This window comes from Monodelphis domestica, chromosome 1 (assembly GCF_027887165.1).
Source record: "Monodelphis domestica isolate mMonDom1 chromosome 1, mMonDom1.pri, whole genome shotgun sequence".
Lineage (NCBI taxonomy): Eukaryota > Metazoa > Chordata > Mammalia > Didelphimorphia > Didelphidae > Monodelphis > Monodelphis domestica.
Window position 1 is genome coordinate 501451546 of NC_077227.1, and position 18802 is coordinate 501470347.

General features: G+C 40.4%; 1 protein-coding gene across 2 annotated transcripts; it reads left to right on the forward strand.

The window, feature by feature from the left end:
- Positions 1 to 3073: 3073 nt before the first annotated feature.
- Positions 3074 to 18320, forward strand: SALL4 (spalt like transcription factor 4). 2 transcript variants are annotated; one of them, XM_007475721.3, is made up of 4 exons: positions 3074 to 3459; positions 11422 to 13839; positions 15450 to 15751; positions 16360 to 18320. In XM_007475721.3, exons 1-4 carry the CDS (start codon positions 3225 to 3227, stop codon positions 16780 to 16782), a joined length of 3378 nt encoding a protein of 1125 aa, XP_007475783.2. In that variant the 5' UTR covers positions 3074 to 3224; the 3' UTR covers positions 16783 to 18320. The 2 variants fall into 2 exon arrangements, with proteins under 2 accessions (XP_007475783.2, XP_007475782.2); XM_007475720.3 differs by having other exon boundaries at positions 3101 to 3459; positions 11422 to 13929.
- Positions 18321 to 18802: the final 482 nt, after the last annotated feature.

An 18802-nucleotide genomic window follows, 5' to 3' on the forward strand; every position in this document is an offset into this window, starting at 1 on the left:
TGTTAGAATAGATGCTCTCTAAATTCCCTTTTAACTCAAGTCCAATTTAGCCCAGATAACAGCATCATAAGCAGAGTTCCTTTGGTTATAAAGCTGAAGCTGGTTAACACCTAGTAGCCATGACAATTGGAATAATAGGTGACATTTATTGAGCTCTTTTGAGTTTGCAAAGTACTTTACAAATATTATCTCATTTAGGCCTCACAATAACTGGGAAGTAAGTACCAAATGTAGCATTATACTCACGCATGCATGTGCACACACACACATACAGTATTCTAGAACTTAGATGTTTTTTACCTTCTAACAAATTTAAACTCTGGGCAAAAATTTAATGAAGATATGTCCTATTCTTTGTTAACTGCTAAGTATGCAGATACTTTCCACCCTTCTTTAACCAATTATGTTTTAAAAGGAAAATTAATTTGATCAAATACAATAAGATCATATATCATGAATTAATCTTGTCTTGAAGTCTTATCACCTTCAACTTGTACTAAAGATACTTTTCTTCTTCTCAAGATTCAAAAAGGCCCTCCACCTCAGGAATTTTGGCATTTAAAGAACACCAAATAAAATTGTCTTTGGTGTTCTACCCTTGAGGACATTTCCATTTCTCTAATGCCTTTCCCCCTTCTCCTTTGGTTTTACAATGGTCCTTATAGAAGAATTATGCAGACAGATTCCATAGTGATTATAAGGCTGAACTAAAATCTTGTTTTTGAACAATATTTATAACTTATCTCTTTGAAATCTCTAATACAGGAAAAAACAAACCTTTCTTCCCCAGACACTATTCTGAAAGGGACTGGATTTATACTGTCCCAATGCCTTGTCCTGGCTAGATGACATATGGCAAGTGGAAATATTCTTAAAATGTGATCTATGGGGATCCCTAAGATCTTGTATATTGTAGGATCATATCAATTTTGATCATAATTTTAAAATGTTTTAATTTCTAACATGGTATATCTGGAAAGCTTAAACCCACATAAACAAAAGCCTTTGGTATTCCCAAAAGTTTTTAAGAGTGTAAAGGAGTGGCACAACTAGGTGGCTCAGTGGATAAAAAGTCAGGCCTATAGACAGGAGGTCCTGAGTTCAGATTTGACCTTAAATATTACCTAGCTATGTGACTTTCTGCAAGCCATTTAACCCCAATTGGACAGCCCTTCCTCTTTTGCCTTGGAACCACTCAATCCATTCTAAGACGGAAGGTAAGGGTTTAAAAAAAATAAAGATGGGTAAAGGAGTTCTGAGCCCCAAAAGTCTAAGAACTGTCCTAGTGGAAAGAACATTGGGCTCATATATTGTCTGTCACCCTGGGCAAGTCACTTTACCTAGATGAATCCCAGGTCCTGTTTATCCAAAATAGGGATATGACTCTACTACTTAACCTTTTATGGATCCTTGTCAGGAAAATGTTTTATAACTATAAAGTGATATATAAATATATATTATTATCACTGCTGTTATTAGCAAGAAGTAGCTGGATAAAGTAGTTTGGACACTGAAAAGATACTTATTATCATTATTATTAATGCTTAGGATGACCTAGTATTCAACATCCACCTCTGCTACAGAAAACATGCAGCTGAATTCACTTAAGAGTAATGCCCTAACCACAAACATACTATCTTCAATTCCTACTTGACTTATAGACAGCCCTTTACAGTTAATCCAGAAAATGCAAACAGCTGATGTTGAAGGAAAGTTTATATTTGCATAGTCCCTTGCAATGAAATAAATGCTTGAAAAAGACTATATATACTTCCATTATAGTCATGGGTAATCACAAGGATTTATGCAAAGCTGCAAGAAATGTCATTTATTCAACATGCATGTATTAAGCACATCTATATGTAAGGCACTTGGTAGAATGATATATTGTGGTAAAAATACATATATATACATATATATGTATATATGCATATATATAAAATTAACAATCCCTAGGACCTTCCTGGTGTCAGAAAGTGCTTGATTGTGTCAGGATGATAAAGGGTTTCTAGCCCAGCATTGCTGGTGGGCTCATTTGAACTATGAACTTTTTCCATGATAAAGGCTGTACTGGGGACAGAGGGGGAATTCAATAATGATTATTAATCATAAACCACACTGGGGTCAAATTAGCTATCTTTAATAACTGTTTTGATACTGCCGATGTTGCAAAAAAAGCTTTCCAATACTTTCTGAAAGAAGTTTTGTTTTCTTCAAAGAATACTGGTTTGTGTAATAAAGATTATAATGATCAGATTTTTATGGCATTGGAAAGAAGACAAAAGTAATTACTTGCAGTTTTTAATCTTACTGCTTTAACCACACCTGGTTGAAGCCAGCCTTCATTTAATAAATTTACTACTGAAACATTTTAAAGTAGAAAAATCAAGGTGACATTAGAACAATAAACTAGTCGTTATGAGCATGAATTCAATAGAGAAGTCATTGTAGCTATTAGTTAACATTTAAGCTGTAGCTCATCTCCTGTGGCGCCAGGAGATTTTGCTGAGCAAGAAGTAGCTAGATGGCTTGTATTCGGATACTGAAAAGATACTTCCATAATTGAGAGAGGTGCAAGAGCGCATACTTCTCCTATCGCTGTTTATTTTGGGGGTGGGGGCTAACAGGAGAGGAAGAAAAAAAAGTTTAAACATTCTGAGAGCGACTACACCCAGGACTAAGCCACTCATCCCGAAACTGAGTTCATAACTTGATCTCATCAAAAGGGACGCCTGGTGATAACACGTCTTCTAAGAAGCTCTCCCCCGCCCCCAACTTAAAATCCTTCCAAAAAGGAACTCGAAAGAATCCACTTGATGGCCCGAGCTTTGCTAATTTCACCCTTGCAAAACATTAATTAAAGGACGCCACTAAAAAAGCTCTAGACACAGAGCTATCTTTAAGTCCTCATTTGGAAAAGCAAATGTTTGCATGCTTGTGTATATTTTCATGGGGTACCACGACGGGTCCCCTCGAATTTCATTATGTCCCGGGAGCCAATCTGAACATGCATGCTAATTAGCTTAACTCCCTCGGTACTCAAGCCTTTGTCGCAGGCACAGAGAACTGTTCCGGGGTCGGACTACAAAACCCACAATCCCCCTCCCCACCCTGATCAATGAGGGCTTATTTAAATAATCTGTGAGCTTTTGGACCCAGGCCAATCAGCTGTCAGGGCTCATGATAAATCGCAATGCATTATTGATAATCATAATTACTCTGACATGCGCGTTCCAGCCGAAGGGGGTTATTTCCCAACTCTAGGAATTTGTTGTGAAGGGGAAAATAATTGCTACAATTTTGCTCCCGATGCTCGAACCATGTCGAGACGCAAGCAGGCGAAACCCCAGCACATCAACTCTTCCGAGGAGCCACAGCAGTTTCCAGATGCAGCAGCCTGCGCTTCGGTCGCCGCTGCTTCCTCAGCTACGACCCCCGCTGCCGCCGCAGCAGACCACGGTAATTGGGCAAGGGAAGTGGGCTTCTCCGGGTCCTTTTAGAACTTCGATCGACTGCCGGGGACTGAGACTGGGAGCGCGCTAGGGCTTGGCGACTCCTCGGTGTCCCAGCTTCGGCTTCTCTTTTGCTCTAGGGTTAGCGCCCTGGACTGTGGACTATTTTTTTTTTTAAGGGAAAAGGAATATTTTAACCGGACACTTTGTCCGTGTAATTTGCTCTGCGCCGCTCCCCAGCTGTTGGTCACAGGGGAAGCAGTCGCTGTGCTCCGAACAATTTAGGGTGGATTTAGAAAAAGTTGTCTCAGAGCTAGAGACCTTTGAAGCTGCCCTAGTTCTCTGGCTCTGCGCTTCCCTGTCCCCCTACCCTGTGCCTCTCTCCCCCTACTCCCCCAGTTTATCTGGACCTGGGGTCGGCGGGGTTTATCCCTCGGGGGATACGAACTGTTGCGCACGCGACCTACTCTGGGCTGGTCGCCCACCTCCACCCAGGGTAAGGGGGGTGGGGTGGGGCGGGAGGCAAGAGTCACGGAACCCCTGACCTCAGCGCTCTCCCGGGCACTGGGAGCTCGCGGGATCTGCTTACCGGTCTTGCCCTCCCTTTGGGGCCCAGGGGAGCGGTATATGTGTGTGGGTGCAACTTATTGCCTTCTCCTCTCCCCCACCCCCGGGCTATCTCATTTGCCCCGGACCTTTGTAGCCTGACCTCCAGCCATCTTTGATTTCCGACTTCCTAAAATAACCCGCGGTGAGCTAATGGGGTCCTGGCAGTTGGGGAATGGGTGTTGTGTGTGGCGTGAGGTCGCACTTTTCCCAGAATGAACTCAGACTGGTTTCAGCTTTTTGAGAGAAGACGTACGTTTTGAGGGCGCTCCACTCCTGTGATGCCGGGTCTCCACCATGTGTTAGGGACGGGTTGGGGACGGGAGAGGTCAGTAGAGGAGGGGAAGGGGATGAGTGGGGCCGGGGTGGGGGAACTTGGTGGGGGGGTGGCCTTTTCATTTTAGGCGTCCCTCCTGGGGCAGTGGAATCCCTCCTTCCCGACCTTTTCCTATTTGCCACCCCAAACCCCGGAATTAGAGGTGGAAAGTTTTTTTGGCTGCAGTTTCAAGTGACTTAAGATATTCAAACTCCACTATCTTCATTCTTTCCTCTCCCTTCTCTCCCCCCCCCCATCCCCCGCCGCCAAATTGTCGCCTGATTGTGGGTATGTGTGGCGGTTAACATGGCCCACTAGAGTTCTGGGGTCCCCTCTTAACTCATTTCTAAGACGCTGAAAAGCAGCTGTTTGGGGTGAGGGAGGTGAAGATTGAGGTGGTCTCGGCCCCTAAGTTTCAATTCCGGCCCACTGATATCTAAAGAGGAATTGGAATTTTGATTGGTTCCCAATTAATCATTCTTGAAATAGTTATTGTTAAAACGAGTTAGTTAATAGCCACACCCTCCTCCCGGGAGGGATTTTGTTGTATGCTTTTTAAAAGCAATTTAGTGCCTTAACTTAACTTACCTCCGCCTACCCCCTTTTTTTCCTTTTTTCTTTTAAACAGTATTAGTCCTAGTCCTGAAGCGATTGCTAGACCATGCCGGGTTGTCTGGTTTATGTGGGTGGGTGGGTGAATCAAATGTATAGTTTGGGGGGGAGGTCTGACTAATGGTGACTGGGGGAGCTTGGATTTGGCCAGAAGGCAATAAATCCCATGTTTAATGCATGACTGTTTTTCCTTTGTGCCTTCGGTTAGGCTGGGGGGCGGAGGTGATGATTCCACATGTAAATCGCTGCCCACTGCTGGAGAGCTGCCTCTAGGGACCAGTCAAAGACAAAAGGGTTAACGTTGGGGGCTGCACGCTTGATTTGGGGATGGGGACCGAAGCAGCTAAGTTTTTCGAATTTCCCACCTCAGAAAGACTTACCTGGGAGCGTAAAGTATCTTATCTTATTTCAGAGCAAAAGTTGGGAGTATAATTTGGACTCTACTTTCAAAAAGTACTTTTGCCAGCTCAGTCTGCTGTTTCGACCCATTGTTTTAAAGTACCCTAGAGAGGTGTTCGCACTTTTGGATGGGAGGTCTTTGTTAATCCAAAGCAAGTTTGCACTTAATTTAGGGTCATTAATTGCTAACTTGTACTTGTGTATATGAATACATTCCGGTGAGAAACTGAACTGCTTTCTGGCGCCATCTAGAGTCCATCTAAACACCAACACTCACCGTCATTCCTTGGCGGCCCCCTACCCCCTTGGCCCCCATTTTTCCTCAGGTAACTCGCACCTTTTCTTGCTTTTGCTTTTTGAAGTAGTTACGGGTAAAGTGGAACTAGGGAATCCTTCAACCTCATCTGGTGTTGACGCTGCTCCCCTCCCCCCAACTGTGGAACCCTCCTGAGCCCTGGGTCTCACAAGCTTTGTCTAGTTTAGATGTTTTTGGGTCCTCCCCACTAGTCTTGAGGGAAGACCTATTTTTCCTTTTTTTTTTTTGCAATGAAGTTGAGAGCTTCCCTGCAAGTGGGCAGAAACTTCTTGGAATCAACCTGAAAGCATAACAGAAATCTATCAACTTCTGTTTGTGATTGCTATCAGAAGCGGTGGGAGGGGAAAGCCTTGAAAGCCTGTATTACTGCAGAGAGAGAGGTTTTCTCTTACAGCTGGAATTTAGAGGATTTTTAAATTCTCAATTCTGTGTTTTGAAAGCATTAGTCACCCAGCACAGAAAATCTTGTGATGCTGAAGTAGCTAGAACAAAAGACTTTGAAATACCATTAATGCTCTTCTCTGGTTATTTTTGATTGAGCTAGGGGCCTAGGTGTATATGCTTTTAGGTTGGGTCTACCTAATTTGCAAAGCAATTTGAGACCCACCTCTGAAAACAATGCCATTTTTGGGTGGAAAATGGTCGTGGTAACAGGACTATCAATTAGCAGATCAAAAAATCAGCAGGTGGTCAGAGGAATAATGCCACATACCAAAAATTAGCATTTTCTCTAAAGGGTTTAAAATGCCCATTGTGCCATTCTGGATTACCATCATTAAAGTCCGAGATTTATACCTTTTTCAAAAATACAGACTACCTAAAATTTAAGAATGATAAATATTATTTTAGAAGGAAAGACTTACTCTAAGCCTCTGTACTAGCTCATAAACTTACTGGAGATGTGAATTTTACAGATTAAAGGAAGGTTCTTGAAAAGTTACTGGAAACATGTTGGGGAGATAGGATTAGATTCTGTTTAAGTTTCAGAATGGGGTTGTGAGGGGGGAGGAGGGAAAAGAAGCATGCATATTTCTTAACTGGATGCTCTGACTATTTAAGATGTTTGCATTGCAAAATGTGTGCTGCCTCCAACAAAGAATAGCATTTTGAGCAAGCTGAGAAATGTTCTCTGACTAATTTTCATGTTCACTTTTTTGAATTTATTCACTTTCATATTCGATATCCTACTGTATGTACAACTGCTGCTATGGCAGTGTTTAGGCATATAAAGAATAGCTCTTTCTATAAACTTGAGCTGCTTCCTCTTGTCAGAGGTCATAAGTGGATGTCATTTAGAATTCTGTTGGCTGCATAGTTGGGGTTCCCATTTTTGTTTTAGCTCACACCAGTGGTTTGATATTAAAGTTGGAATTTGGGTCTTATTTAATGCTAAGAAAGATTCTCTTTCAGAGACTTTACTGAGGCACAACTGAATTTGGAGTTTGTATCCATTTCTCTTGCTCACCCTCTGGTCCTGGTCTTTTTTTACATAATGAAGCAATAACTGTTTTTAATTACATGACATTTAGCTAGAATCAGCTAGGGGTCTTTATTGTGATGCTAAGATTTGGAAAGATCCATGCACAAGTAGGAAATATATCAATGCTTGGTTTTTTCAAATGCTGACTGAGTTATAGAAATCCTGCAGCTTCAAGGTTCTTTTTTTTTTTTTAACACATCAAACCGTTTCCCAAACTCTTTCCTCTCCTGTAAACAGAACTATCTTTTTTACAAAGATTGACACAGTGTATGTGTTTGGGGAGAGGAGGGGGATAATAGCAAAACCAGCATAAAATATCTCAGCAATAGTAAGTTTTACATTCTGTGTCTTTTTTTTTTTTTTACTATTTTTGCTGTGGTGAAAATGGCAGCAATATTTAATTGGGCTCCCATTTTGAATACTCATCTTGACAGCCTCAGTTTTGGAGAAAGTTTAATAGTTTAGTAGTGCCCTCCACTGTCCATGTTTTAAGGTTCCCATTAAGCTCATATCAGGAAACTTTGACCCATGAAAGAGTCTGAGTTGCTTAGCTGTTCTTGAACAAGTCACCTAACCTTTCAGTTTCCTCAATTTTAAAATGAGAATAAAAAGTACTGTCTACCACTTTTGTTGGGAGATCATATGAGATGATATTTGTAAAGTGCTTAAGGCCATTTTGAAAAGTGCCTTGGGTCTGATATACCAAAGGGGGAAAAAGGGAATTGCCACTAGTATCCCCATAATTGGTTCACCCATACTTAACAATTTGACTTTAAAAAAAACCAATATAATACCAGAAGGGAAATTTGTAAGCCATCCAAATACCAACTTTTTAAAAGAAAGAAACTGAGGCTCTGTGACTTGATTAGAACTACTGAGCTGATGTCAACAACTCTGGTTGCAAATACCAAACCAGAGCAGAGAATTATTTGCAGTGGTAGCACTTAGGGTAGTGAGTGGAGAACCTAAATGTTGAAATGTAAGTGTTTCTTTAAAAGTTGATAAATCTCCATTGCTCTTCTAGAATAACCTTTCATTTTACATTTTAGTTTAGTTCTAATCCTAAATGATTTCAAAACTGTACACTTTTAGAAATAGTAAAGGTGTGAATTTAATAAGAAGGCATGGACTTTATCCTAGAAACCTATCATACTGATCACTTAGAAGATTTCTGCTTTGTAATTATGAGGAAGAAAAACATAATTGCCTTTATTTTCAGGAGAGCTGGTTAAAGGTTTTTTCTTAATCTGTTCAATAGTTTCCTTATTTTTAATATAGAAACAAATGAGGAGATAAGTTATAAGTTAAAATTCAATCAAGATACTGTTTAGAGTTTCCTTAGGTTCTTGGCTATTTTATCTAGTTTTGTATAGGATGAAGGCCTGTCTACAATAATGGGTTATTTTCTATCCATTTGGCAGTGATTGAATCTAAAACCCCTGCTGGGTGTCCGGCATTCTTCTAACTTATTGGATACCTAGATGCTGAGAGATAACATTCCTGAAATTCGGGGAGGTGGAGAGATGGGAAAAGAGTGTAGAAGTACAATCATTTTTTTTTTAAAGAGGTTAACTCGAGTGCATGAACATTGTTCTCCCAAGGTCCTCTTGCTACTTTGCAAACACTGTTACAGTATTTGGACAGAGGTGGTCCTGGATGTAGACATGCTTCACAGGTTTGCTTTGTACACAAGTAAACCCTTGCGGTGAAGTTGAAGACTGTCAAGTATGATGTTACTTGATAATGGTTTCTTGGGTAAAGAGTGTCAAGTCAGGCTTGTAGTGAATGTTTTAGTTGGTTTAATTGTAATCACTGGGGAACCATTCCCTCTTGTTCACCCTAGCACTTGTAGTTTTTAAACTCCTTGCTATCCCTTGGATCAGTCAGTCAGTAAATAATTTATTACATAACTAGTATGTCCCTAGGCAATGGGAAGGTAAAGAAAGTCAAAAGACAGTCCTTCTTAAATAGCTAATATTCTAATGTTGGGAAACAACAGGTAAATAGGAATGATATATCCAGGATAAATTGGAAATAAAGGAAAGAAGACACTAGAATTAAGAGAGATCAGGGAAAGTTTACTGAGACTTGAGGAAAAGCATTCTATTCTATTTGTGGGGGACAATCAATGAAAGTAGGGAGTTCTTGAGGAATAGCAAGAAAAGCCACTGTCACTGGAGTACCCAGAGTTAGGTAGAAGAGGACCACATTATGGTATTTTAAATGTTCAAAACAGGATTTCATATTTGAACCTGGTGGTTCTAGGGAAGCCACTAGAGTTTATTGAGTAAGGGGGTGACATGATTCAAACTTGTGCTTTGTTTCAGAATATCCTTTTTAACAATAGAATCCTCTGGACTGTAGTGGGATTTTTTTTAAATGGCTTGCATTTTTTAAAGATCAAAAGAGGAATTCATAGGCAAGAGAGGACAGCAACAGTTTAAGCTAGGCACAAAAACAGTTGGTATTAAGAAAGGGAAAAGAGGGACAGTGACTAGGTTTTAACAAATTGAAGGGCCTTGAAAGATAGCTTTTTGAAAGGAAAAAACACCTAGCTTTTGTGAAATAAATGTATGTTTAAGATGGACTCTTTTAAAAGTAGAAAACATGGTTTCTACTTAGAATTGAATTCTGCTTCAGAATAGACTCAATGAGCCTAAATTAAAAAAAAAAAACTATCCCTTCACTCAAAGATAGTACCATAAAAATATAGTTATTGAGAGAAAATGGAAAAGGAACAATGTAGGTGCAACTAGGTGTCTCAGTGGTTTGAGCCAGGTCTAGAGAACAGGAGGTCCTGGGTTCAAATTTGGCCTTAGATACTTCCTAGCTGTGTGATCCTGGGCAAGTCCCTTAACCCCCACTGCCTAGCCCTTACCACTCTTCTGCCTTGGAACCAATACTTAGTAATGATTCTAAGACAGAAAGTAAACAATTAAAAAAGAATGAATGGTGTTTCCTACACTCCAATGATAATATTTAAATGCTTTCATCTAAATCATCTGCCAAGAATATCTCCATGTCCTAGTCTTTATGGATAGTTTATTTAGATATGGAAAAGATTTTGGGAGAGACTAGTCTTTGAGGTCAGACTTTTAATTTGGAAGTTCCATGATGCGTTCAAAGTGTCAAATCCTAAGTTTATTGTGATACTCAGACTTTACTCTTATAGAGGCTGTTTGTTTTTTAGTGGGTGAATATGAAAGCCTTAGAGAATTCCAAATTTATGGATATTTTTAACACTAGTGATAACTATACTGACAAATTGAATGTCACTTCATTTTATAACCAATTGCCTAAAAATCTGACCATTTAAGTAGCTCTGCAGTGTTTCTGCCCACTTAAATGTACCACATTGGATCTTGAATTTAGGCTCCCACTATAACCATTCTACTACCTTCTGATGGGAAAGGAAAAGGAATAAGCATTTATAATAGTACTTATGGTGTGACAGGGACTGCTAATAAACATTTTAAAATATCTCATTTGATCCTCACAATAAACTTCAATATCTAAGATTTTAATGTTTAGATTTGAGCTTGGATCTTACTGATTTCAGGCCCATCACTTTTTTTTTCTTCTAAAATTTTTAACATTAAACTTTAAAAAATGTTATGAATTTTGTCCTTCCCCTTTCCTCCCCCTTCATTAAGAAGGCAAGCAATTTGATATGGGTTATACATATGCAAAACATTTTCCATTTTAGTCATGTTGTAAAAGAAAACACAGGCCAAAAAAAAAGCTTTTTAAAATGTGCTTCCTTCCATCTGTATTCCAAGTCTTCATCAGTCTTTCTTTGGAGGTGGTGGATAGCATTTTCCATCCACCTTTTAAAGTCTTTTAAAGTTGTCTTAGATCACTGCAATGCTGAAAATAGCCAAGTCATTCATAGTTGAACTTTCTACAATATTGCTGGTATTTTGTACAATGTTTTGATTCTGATCACTTCAAAGTCAATTCTTTAAAATTGTTGTGAAATCATCCTGCTCATGGTTTCTTATAGCACACTAGTATACCATAATTTGTTCTGCCATTCCCTAGTTAGCGGGCACCATTTCAGTTTCCAATTCTTTGCCACTACAGTTATTATGCCTTTTTTTTTCTTGAAACATTTGTGGAGTTAACGTCTAAGTACATCTAAGTAAAGTTAATATTCTGACATACACTGGTCTTAAGTTCATCCCTACATTTAGATAAGATAATGGTTTACCTATGTAGTAAATTTTCCTCTTTTTCTCAGGTGGCCCACCAAATTGCCCTGGAGATGGAGATGGAATAAAAGGAAGAGTTAAACGATGTAGAACTGAGGAAACTAATATCTGTGAGAAATGCTGTGCAGAGTTCTTCAGCCTTTCCGAATTCTTGGAACATAAGAAAAATTGCACTAAAAATCCACCCGTCTTAATCATGAATGACAGTGAGGGGACAGCACCTCCTGAGGTCTTTGCAGAAATTACCTCAGCCCCATCAGAAAGTTTTCCAGTTGATCGTTTGGAAAGTCAGAGCAGTAAGGAGAGTCGTTCAAAGAATTGCACTGGTTCTGTGGACAAGAAAGAGAAGTCTGGTGTGGAGACAGGAACCTATCTCAAAACAGAACCCACCATTCCTCCTACACCCCACGGGATAAGCTATTTACCAAAAGGCAAAGTTCCTAACACTAATGTGACTTTACAAACACTACGGGGGACCAAAGTAGCTGTGAATCAGAGGAGTGCTGATGCTGTGTCTTTACCAGTCCAGGGCTTTAGCACTTTCCCCATGATTCTGGAACAGCTAATGAGTCTCCAGCAACAACAGCTTCAGCAAATCCAGCTCACAGAGCAGATCCGTGTGCAGATGACCATGATGGCCACCAGTGGCCACCCATCAGTGTCTCATGGATCTGACCCTCTGAAAACACTGGGTACTCATATGTCCCAGCATCTCTCCACTGCTTTGGCTTTAGTTGGACAGAAGGCTGGAAGTCAGAGCCTGTCACTGGAATCCTTAAAACAAGGCAAACTACCTCATGCCAATATAGGCATCCCAACTGCTGGTTCAGTGGCCTCTGGGATACCATCTTTCTCTTTAAAGCCTGATGCAAACAGAATCCTTCCTAATGCGATGTCTCGTCTTCCAAATCCTTTACTACCTCAGTCATCAGGTTCAGTTCTTTTCCAGAATCCATTCCCTCCAGTATCTTCAGTTTCTTCTGTATTGGACTCATCCAAAAAAGGGAAGGGGAAACCTCCCAATATTACTGTGTCTGAGAGCAAACCAAATGCTGAGGAGCCCTTCTTCAAGCACAAATGCAAGTTCTGTGGCAAAGTGTTTGGAAATGACAGTGCCTTGCAAATTCATCTCCGTTCCCATACTGGGGAGAGACCATACAAATGCAATATCTGTGGCAATCGCTTTACCACTAAGGGGAATTTGAAGGTTCACTTCCAGCGCCATAAGGATAAATATCCCCAGATAAAAATGAATCCTCTTCCAGTCCCTGAAAACCTGGATAACCTGACAAGTGCCAGTGGGATGTCATGTGGAATAACTGCCATACCCTTAGATGAGTCAAATCTGATTGTGGACAGTAAACCTCCCCTGACTGCTGGAGCCCCTTCCCTAGGCTTACCTCAAAGTCTCTCTTCTCTGACCCCCAAAGACTCACTTAGTGGTGCTTTTCCCAGTGATCTACCATCGAGGCCTTCCCCAGAGAGTGAAGGGGGTTCTACATCTTCCGGTGTGGCCAGTCATGAATCTGGGACAGAGCAGAGCTTGAGTTCCCCACAGGCTGGTAGTAGCATTGGTGGTTTCCCAGGCAGTGGGGCCACTGAGCAGGGGTCAGAGACTTTAAAGCTACAGCAACTGGTAGAAAACATTGATAAGGCTACCAGTGACCCCAATGAATGCATCATCTGTCATCGAGTTCTAAGCTGTACAAGCTCCTTGAAAATGCATTATCGCACTCATACTGGGGAGAGACCGTTCAAATGCAAGATCTGTGGAAGGGCCTTCTCTACAAAAGGCAATCTTAAGACTCATTATGGAGTTCACCGAGCCAACACTCCTTTAAAAATGCAGCATTCTTGCCCCATTTGCCAAAAGAAATTTACTAATGCAGTTGTGCTGCAGCAGCATATCCGAATGCACATGGGTGGCCAGATTCCCAACACCCCTATGCCTGAGAATTCCTGTGACCATGTCGATATGGATCCGGCTGTTATCGGTGAGAAAAATGGAGATGCCATTGCCAATTGCATTGACGAGACCATCGAGAGCATTGTTGATATGGAAGATTTAGATTCCCAAGATGTTCCTGGTGGTTCATCTAAGCCGTCTACTCCATTTCCTGATGCTCAGTCAGAAACGCCGGCTGGGGCATTTACCATTGTCTCGGAGGCCCCAGGGAAGATGGGCAATCCCCCTCTGAGCCTGCAAAGGCAGAGTAGCTTGAAGTCTAGTTCTGCCGAAAGCGATGGCATGACCAACGACTCCTCGTCTGTAATGGGAGATCAAGATTATCAAAATGGCCGCAGCCCGGAGTCGGCATCCTTCCAGGCATTATCTCCAACAAATAGTCAAGCCGAAAGCATTCGGTCCAAGTCACCTGGCTTAACCAATCACGATGACATGGGAAACAAGGCTGAAGGACCCGAAAACCCTCCAGCAGAAACTGAAGGTGATGGTGCTTTGGATTTAACTTATGCCAATATTGGCCGAAAGGTCATCAAGGAAGAGCCTGGGTTAAATTTTGCAAATGGGGAGTATGGTAGGTATTTTTGCTACTGCAAAGGGAGAAAAAAGCCTGATATTTTTTCCCCAGAAAAATAGCATTTGATGGAAATAACTTAATAAGATTCAAAGATTGATATTCTAACTAAATCAGAGGGTTGGCAGACTGGCTACATTTGGCCTGCTCCTTAAACCCTTATTTTCTAAAGTCTTGGATACATTCTAAGTATCACTTCCAAGGCAAAAGAATGGTAAGGGCTAGACAGTAGGGGTCAAGTGACTTGCCCCCAGGGTCACACATAGGTAAGAAGTGTCTTAAGATGGCCAGATATGAACTTGGGACCATTCCTCTCCAGCTCTGACTATCCAATGAGCCACTTAGCTGCTTTCTTTTTTTTTTAATGATCTGAGAATAGTTTTTACATTAATTTTCCTTTATTTTGTTTTAAATTATATTTTTGTATTTTTAAATTTGTTTAATTTATTATACTGTATTGTATTTTTATATTTAATTATTTCATTTTAAATTATGTTTAAGTTATAAAAATCATCTGGAATGAACTTCTCTTAAAGCAATCATTTGACCTTTTACCTCAACACTGAATTATAGCTAGCTTTTCTATAGTGCTTTAACTTTTATAGCCATACATGGCTTCATTTGTTGATATATACATATATATTTTTTTTACCCTCCCACCTTCAACATAACTCTTATTTCCCCCAGCAACCAACCCTAGGTAGAAAGTTGCTTAGTATATAGTTCCCAAGAATTTCTGCTTTTTATCAAAGCACATCAGAAGTTACTTACTTGCCCATGGTTACAAAGGGCATATTGGTGAATTTATTTCCAGTCTCCTTGACTTAGTATTCTTAACACACTATTTGCTGTTTAGGTGGTTTCAAAACTGAAATCTTCCACTTTCAGATCTATCCATTCATCTGTCCCATTTCTGTATTTTGGGGCCAGTAGACCTGAGTAATAGAGTTCTTTGCTTAGTCGAGAAAGGCCTAAGACCTAGGATGAAATCTTTTCCTTCAGCTCATTTAGTTAGCTTACTTAGTGCTAGTGGGAAAGAAGGTCACTTTAATCTGGAGTTCAGTTTCTTTGTTTATAAAATGGAGAGTCTAATGCCTCTTAGAATTGGAAGCTTTCAAATGAGGTGATTATACAAAGATGTTTTAGAAGTATTAGATGATACTTTTTATAAAGGCTTTATTTTGCTGGGGGGCGGGGAAGCATTTTTTTTTTTAAGCCTTACCTTCCATCTTGGAATCAATACTGTGTACTGGTTCCAAGGCAGAAGAGTGATAAGGGCTAGGCAATGGGGGTTAAGTGACTTGCCCAGGGTCACAGCTAGGATGTGTCTGAGGCCAGATTTGAACCCAGGACCTCCCATCTCTAGGCCTGGATCTCAATCCCCACTGAGATCCCCAGCTCCCCCACCCCACCCCCCAAAATAAGCCTTTTTAAAAAATCATTGAAGTATTCTAAGCCAGGTGGTTATTGATTTTTTTTTTAAGTTGCATGTCTGATGTGTGGGATTTTCTTATCTCTAGGTCGAGGTAACATTCCTGCTACTTTTGTCAGAATGCCACCGGCCTTGATCAAAGCTGAAGCTCCTGGGGAGCGTCCTGTAAGCAATAATCCATTTTCTGGACCTCCTGCTTTGTCCCCAGGGGTGACACCCTTGTTGGTGGCCCCTCCCCGTCGCACTGCCAAACAGCACATTTGTACCACCTGTGGGAAGAACTTCTCATCAGCCAGTGCCCTTCAGATCCATGAGCGTACTCATACTGGTGAAAAACCTTTTGCGTGTACCATTTGTGGAAGGGCCTTTACAACCAAAGGAAATTTGAAGGTAAATTGCTTCAAATAATTCAAGTGAATGGAAAGAACAAAGTCAAATCAAGTCAGTAGGCATTTGCATAAAGCTTATTATGTGCTCTAAAATAAGGGTTTAGAAAAAAGGTGCCCCAAAGAGCTTAGAAATCTGTAACAGGAGGAAAATAATGGATGTGAATAATTATGAATTGAGCAATATATAAGATAAACTAGAGATCATCTCAGAAGGAAATCACTTGCATGCATTGAGGGAGACTGGAAAAGCTTCTTAAAGTAGGTGTGATGTGAGTTCAAATAAAGGAATCAAAAGAAAGATGAGGAGGGAAAGCTAATTAAAAGATACTCAAGTCCTGACCACAGGCTGGTAGGCAAGACAAATAATCCAGTTCTTAAATTAGGTGGTCTGGCCAGAACAGCTCCTTTACCAGTGTCAAAACTAGTGTGTCATCGATGGAGGTGGGGGTGTATGCAAAGTTTTAAGGACTTTTTTCTAGATGGGTCATGAGAATTTTATAATCCTTGAATTTTATGCTTTTAAGTTTCAGCAAGAGATTTTGATTGTCATTTTTCCCACCTCATCTATGGAGCATCTAAAGATTTATTTGGTCCCTTTTCTCTTTCTAGGTCCATGTTGGAACCCATATGTGGAATAACTCTGCCCGACGTGGAAGGAGATTATCTATTGATAACACCATAGCATTGCTGAGTAATGATGTCAAGAAGGTATCTGAGATGTTTCCAAAGGATATAGTCCCTCCTGCGGTGAATCTTGATTCCGCTGTTTGGAACCAGTATGCAGCTGTGATTAACAATGGCTTAGCCATGAAGACTAATGAGATATCTGTGATCCAGAGTGGTCCCATCCCTGCCCTACCAGTTCCTGTCAGCGGTGGAGGATCTGTAATGAATAATGCCCCAGTCTCCAAGATAGATGGTTCACAGTCTGGGATTAGCTCTGATGTTATAGAGAAAGCTAGTGCTACTGACAGTGTTCCAAAACATCAATTCCCTCACTTCCTAGAAGAAAACAAGATTGCAGTCAGCTAAAAAGGAAGCAAATAGACACTTTTAAAAGAAAAAGAGAGAGAGAGATTCCAGCCCAACTACAGGGGGTGCTTTTTTGTTTTTGTTTTTCCTGTCTATGTGCAAAATGACTGTAGTTGTCTTTATACTTTGGGCAGCTCTACAATCATCTTGTTGCTTTGCAAAAAAAAAGAAACACAGAATAGGAGTTTTTCTATTTGGAAAGATGCGGGTCTTGCAAAGTAGCTTTGTTATTTAAACTATATAGTCTTCTCCAGACTATAGGAATTGTACATCCAAAGATTAGTTTTGCCTCCATTAAAGGTGCTGCTTATAAGTTTTGTCAGTGAAGTGAGACTGAAGACAACCCTGAGCAGTAATGGGGGAAAAAAACCAACTATTTACGTGGGCTACTGTTTATGCGGGTTAAATTGTTAGAAGGTCTGCCATCCTTTTTTAGATTTAGACTTGTGGGTTTTTTCTCACTTCTTGAATGTACTTTTGTTTTGTTTTTGTAAACTAAGGTTGTAGAATGAGGACTCCTTCAACCTTTGCATCGAAATGGAAAGGCCTTTCTTTACTGGACTTGTTCATAGTCCCTAAGGAATTATGTTGTGTGTTGGTTGCTGCTTATTTAAGAACAATTCAGCTAGCACCCCAAGAGTGCCAAAGCTAGCTCTTCAGGGTTCTCTTGCCCCTTTCATAACTTTACCAAACACTGAAGGGAAGATTCCCCTCCCGGCACTCCTTCCTCTCCCCAACAAGGGGCTCTCAGGTGACTTTAATTCAATTAGGCAGTGCCTACCTTTTGGAGGGCTGGAAAGGAGGGAACAGCATTCCTATTTTCAGTCATTCATTTCACTGTTAACTCTTAAGCCAAGGTCAATAAGGATTCATGTGTATTGGACGAAGGTTTGTGGATATGGGAGAGAAGAGTCCAGCAGTCTAGGCTTTAATTTATCTACCTCATTTTTTTTCTTTGTAGCTGTAGTATCTATTTTTCTATGAATATGACCACTGAACTGAAACTGCTTGTTCCCATGCACTAATAACAAGTTGATGTATTAGTGGGAGCAGCTGAACCTGGATGACTTTCGTCCCTCTTGTATCTGGTTTGTACATGTAATAAAATGTAAAGTTAAAGATTAAACATGGCTATAAAGTGACTCTTGGGGGAAGGAAGAAAGGAGACCCTGACTTGGGTTAGGGGAAATCATTTAGTTCTTCCCTTAACTGTGGAAGGGCCTGAAACTGAATGTGGATCAAAATTGCTAATAATTTGTATAAACTGGGTTGTATACCTGATTATTCTTGTATATGATCTTTTTGCCAAGTTGTGCCTTCCTTTCCTCCTGAATCTGTGAGAAGAGAACACAACAGTACTTGTTTACACTGTGAAGGGATATTGTTACAAAAAAAATTACCAAAGGCATTGTCATTGTTAAGCTTCTGCCTTGTGAATGTATGACCTGAGGAGAAATTCTATTGTTTTGTGTACCTGCTGATGTGTTTCTGTTGGGGTTTTTTTTGTTGTTGAAAATAAACTTGGGATGGCTTTTTCATATGGTGTATAGGTTTTTCTGGACTGCTTAAAAAGATTTGAGTTCTATCAGCTAGTAACATGTGTTCTAGGCTTCTACTAAAAAGAGAAAGTTCTGAATATACTATTTGGTTTGTTTTTTAAACTCTTGCCTTCTGTCTTAGAACCAGTACTAAGTAGCAGAAGAACTCAGTAAGGGCTGGGCAGTGAGGGCTAAGCGTGGCTGGGTTATACAGCTAGAAAGTATCTGAGGTCATATTTGAACCCAGAACTCCTGACTTCCCACTGAGCTGTCCAGTTGCCCCTATAGTATGGTTTTGGAAACATCATCTAGAGGGTAGTAGGGCCAATCTTTGCTATTTTAACAGTAGCCCAGATAGGAACAATATATCAAGAATTCCAAATATTGGTGATGTTAAGCATGAACTGGGACTTAAATGACATTGGACTAGAATTCCATATAATAGCAACTACTTCCTATATTTATCTCAGTAGACAGTTCTC